Here is a 4682-nt window from a genome sequence, read left to right as displayed (position 1 = left end):
CAAAAGCGTACACGCAGGAAGATTTTGATGAGCTTATGGGGAAAGTTGAGAAGGAAGATATTCGGGTGGCAGAGTATTTGGAATTGGCTGGAAGAGAGAAGTGGGCTAGAGTGTATGCAACTGCTAACCGAGGGTGGACAATGACTTCAAACATAGCAGAGTGTATTAATCGTCACCTTGTAGCAGCAAGAGAGCTTCCTATATTTGATTTCCTATAAGAAGTGAGGAAGATGTTTGGAAGATGGAATTATAATAACCGGAAAAATGGTACATACACATTCACAACACTCGGTAAAAAGTTTCAGGAGATGTTGTCAATAAACGAGTATCTATGTTTACGTATGACGGTATGTTCCTTTTCAAATTGCTTAAGTATGTTCGAATGAGAATTAGTTATGTTCGTTATATTTTATATATTTATCATATGGAATCTGTGAGATCTATGTGAAAATGATAACATGTATTTATTAGTTGAATATGTATTTTGATTCTATTGCATTACTGTATTTGTTGTATTTAATTATATGCAGTCTGGATATATATGTCAAATATTTTCACAAATTTTGTGTATGTGACTAGATTGATCAAATACAATTAGTCAGCTATGAAAAATAATTAGCGATATGTTTATGACTATAATGGTTTAATCTTTGCAATCATGAACTTATGTGTATTTGAATGTACCTGATGTATGTTTTTGTTGTATTTGACTGATCTGTTGTAGGTTGAACCATCAACCGAATATTTGTACACATTATATGATGCAGGAAGGCGTTTCATCGTTAACTTGGACAACAAAACTTGTAGTTGTCTGATGTTTCAAATAGACGAAATTCCATGCCCACATGCATGGGCTGTCATTAAGAAGAAAAATCTAATGGCTCATGATTACTGTTCCGAATTGTTCAAACCGCACACCGTAGTGAAGATGTATGATGTCCCCGTGGATCCTCTCCCTGACAAGCGGGAATGGAAGATTCCAACATACAAATCAGAGGATGTGGTTTTGCCATCAAGATACAAGAGACCTCCTGGTAGGCCGAAGAAAAAGCGTGATAAGCCGTTATTTGAATTGCTTCTTGGGAAAAAGAGACATGCTTGCAGTACTTGTGGACAGGCTGGACACAATAGACGATCTTGTAGTAATGCTCCTAGAACGAAGTAGTTGTTTTTTGTTTGTAGAAGTTTAGATTTGTTACACTAGATACACTGTCGGTTTGCATTTTTTTTAATAAAAAACGAAATCTGTTTCACATACTACTTGTGTGATATCTTCATTTGGAATTGTATTGAATAGTTATCTTTAAATTCATTCACAAATGAATATAAAAGGCAGCATCAGTTCTTTAAAAAAATATAGTTACTATATTTTAATATGTACTATTGATTCCAAAATACATCAAATATATATAATTTAAAAAGTGTATCTGACTCTTCCATCTTAATAAGTTGCAGATGTATTTGAAATATGTTGATGTTTATGGGTTTGGTGAATTCAAATACATATAACCCCCTTGTTTCAAGATATAAATACGCGTACGTATTTGAGTGTACCTCACTGTGTCACATCAAAGATATGGCAAGATATACACATTCATATAAATTGCAAAAACAAAATCACTCAATGGTCACTGTATATTAGAATGTAGGCACATTTACACATTCAACAAAAAAATGGTCACCGTGTATTAAAATGTAGTATTGATTCCAACATACATCAAATATATGTAATTTAAAAAGTGTATCTGACTCTGCCATCTTAATAAGTTGCTGATGTATTTGAAATATGTTGATGTTTATGGGTTTGGCGATTTCAAATACATATAACCCCCTTGTTTCAAGATCTAAATACGCGTACGTATTTATAGTGTACCTCACTTTGTCGCATCCAAGATATAGCCAGATATACAAATCCATCTAAATCCCCAAAATAAAATCACACAACTGTGATAAATTAGAATAAGCTTAAATGTTCCAGTTAAAACTTAAGGAAAATGATAATATAGTCTTAAACTAACTAAATCTAAAATATTTTCTATCAAAATAGCCATAGTCTGAAATTACAATTAAATATTCCTACATCAATCCTAAGTAACATCAATTCTGTCAGCTTTGCCATAATCCACTGCTGGCCTAACTGGTTTTGGTGGCTCTTCAATGTCGCTCATAGCATGTTCATCGATCTTCCGTGCAGCATAGTCCCAAAGGAGTGTGACGTACCTATTGCGGAGCATTGTTGCATCGATTTGTGCTGGGATACCTTCACCAGTGCTTAGATATTCAGCGAACGCTGCTACGTACACACCACAATCCCTGGAAAGGTATAAAAGAAGTAGAATTATTAGAATGAACCCCATATATGAAAAATTGCAATACATTAAAATATACGTGCATGCTGGTAGTGTCTTGCTGCGGTAGATTTTCTACATACTCCACTTGAATGTTCTCATTCTGTGTCATGTCCGTATATGCTGGGTGATTCTGCCAATTTATGTCAGTTTGTTTAGTGTAGAATCCACTTATGTGTAGATAATGTGGCAGGAGGGAAACAAGCTTTTTTACATCCTTTCTAACAACCGCATTGTGGCCTGCGCTGGCTCGGTATGAGTTGTACACATAAAGTCGCCTGTCGTGCTGAAAAGAAACACACGACACATTAAAAACTGTGTTGTATTTGGAAAAAAAGGCAACCAGATACATGGAATGTAAATTAAAAAAATATCAATAAACTTGAACCAAATACACTGGATAGTTTTACAAATACATAAAGTACACTCTGAAGGCCAACAATGATTATCCGAAAAGAGCATACATAAATATATGATTCATTAAAACACAGTTGAAACTGAAAATACTTAACTAATAAAATATATATACATAAAATACCAGTCGTTGAATGAGCGTACGACCAAAATCCAATGATTATCCTCTTTGATGTTGACATGTATAAAATTATTGTCAACTTAATGCCACAGGACATTTGCATGCAATCTGTAGCCCTTAACATATTGACATATATCGTCTTCTTCGTTGGATACATTGGGTCCAGTTTCCGGGTTATTGTATGCAAGATATGTTTGATCAACCTTTCGCATGAAGAGGCTATCAATTGTTGTGTATTTGAAAGTGCTCCTTCTGGCATACTTTCCTTTCTTTCGCAAGTCGTAGAAAATCACGTCAATATGCTGAAAATCGAAACACATAAACATTAAAAACATCAAAAACATAAATCTTAAAAAAATGGAATATTGTATTTTATGTATCTATATCTTTATTGAACCTCATCATTCCACAGCTGGCCACTCATTGATAACTGGTAGAACCAGTTTTTGTTCTCTACTGGGCCAGTGATAACTTGCGAATCCACACCATGTATTTATCAAAAAGCTCTGTGTCGACTGGGCCAGTGATAGGATCTTCCGCGAATGGATGCTTCTTCTTAAAAATGCGGACAGTGATGTGTTTTGAACAAGCTGAAAATATTCAAAATACATATGATCAATATAAAATGCTTTGCAATAAAAAAATTAAATGCATTAATACTTTATTATATATACTTTCCTGAAGTAGAGTCGTAATCCTCCATGAAAGGGAAAACTCGGTATTTACTAGGACGCCTATTCCGGGCTACTGATGGATGCAAAACCATTCTTCTTTCGGGAGTTTGGCTTGGAAACAACTCATCAGGCAAAAGAAACTGGGATAAGGGAATCACATTCTCATCAACTTTGGGCGGCGTCTCGAAAATAGGACGATCTTCCTGCAATACAACACTCTTGTCATGAGAGGGACTCGAAGACCAGCCTGTGCGAGAAATATCAGCTAGGACCTCTGCTATGTCAGCGGAGTTTGCTGATACGACTGGCGATTTGACAGATACGGTGTCGTCGGGAAACTGAACTATGTATTGCTATTCAAGAAATGGAAATACATTAAGTACACAATATATATTATGAAACAGTCAGATGTATTTGATCTATGCATACCGTCGATTCTTTTTGTTCTCCAAAATTATCACCACCTTCTTGAAGTTCTTCAGTAGATGCCTTTAATGTTTCCCCACATTCGTTGCGGTGATCCATTCCAATATCAGGCACATCAAACTGTTGCATGCCAACTCCCTTTGAAACAAACTAGCGAAATTAAATAAATAAATAAATAAATAAATAAATAAGGAAAATACATCAATAAAATATAAGTATTTTCAACGTACATTCATGTACATCAAAGCGTAATTCAAGATACCCAATAAACACATGCTGTGTTGTATTTGAAAAAAAAGGCAACCAGATACATGGAATGTAAATTCAAAATATGTCAAATAAACATTAACCAAATACACTGGATAGTTTTACAGATACATAAAATACACTCTGATATTGTTATATCCCACATTTTTTTCAATCGGATAATTCAAGACAATCGCGGGAAAACAACAAGCAAGGCAATATTTTATTTTGTTTGGCACATGAGTTGCTTATGAAAAGTCTAGAAGTGGAAATATGGAGAACGACGAAGGGCAAACTTGGAAGTTGGAAAAATTGCTTCCCTAAATTGCAAGAACTAGCTAAGAATATAAAGTGGGCTTGACATTTTTTTAAGGAGAAAGAGAGGCCCAACCGGCCATGTTGATGGGTTTGGCCCATGATTCATTAATTCATGGTATTAAATAAGATGACTAA

At 34.9% G+C, this 4682-nt stretch overlaps 1 protein-coding gene across 1 annotated transcript; it reads left to right on the top strand.

The window, feature by feature from the left end:
• The first annotated feature begins 341 nt into the window (after window positions 1-341).
• LOC132613529 (uncharacterized) lies at window positions 342-1165 on the top strand. Its single transcript, XM_060327577.1, has 2 exons — window positions 342-347; window positions 725-1165. Exons 1-2 carry the CDS (start codon window positions 342-344, stop codon window positions 1163-1165), a joined length of 447 nt encoding a protein of 148 aa, XP_060183560.1.
• Window positions 1166-4682: the final 3517 nt, after the last annotated feature.

Source organism: Lycium barbarum, chromosome 1 (assembly GCF_019175385.1).
Source record: "Lycium barbarum isolate Lr01 chromosome 1, ASM1917538v2, whole genome shotgun sequence".
Classification (NCBI taxonomy): Eukaryota; Viridiplantae; Streptophyta; class Magnoliopsida; order Solanales; family Solanaceae; genus Lycium; species Lycium barbarum.
Note: the sequence above shows the minus strand (reverse complement) of the source record. Positions and strands in the feature narration are given on the sequence as shown.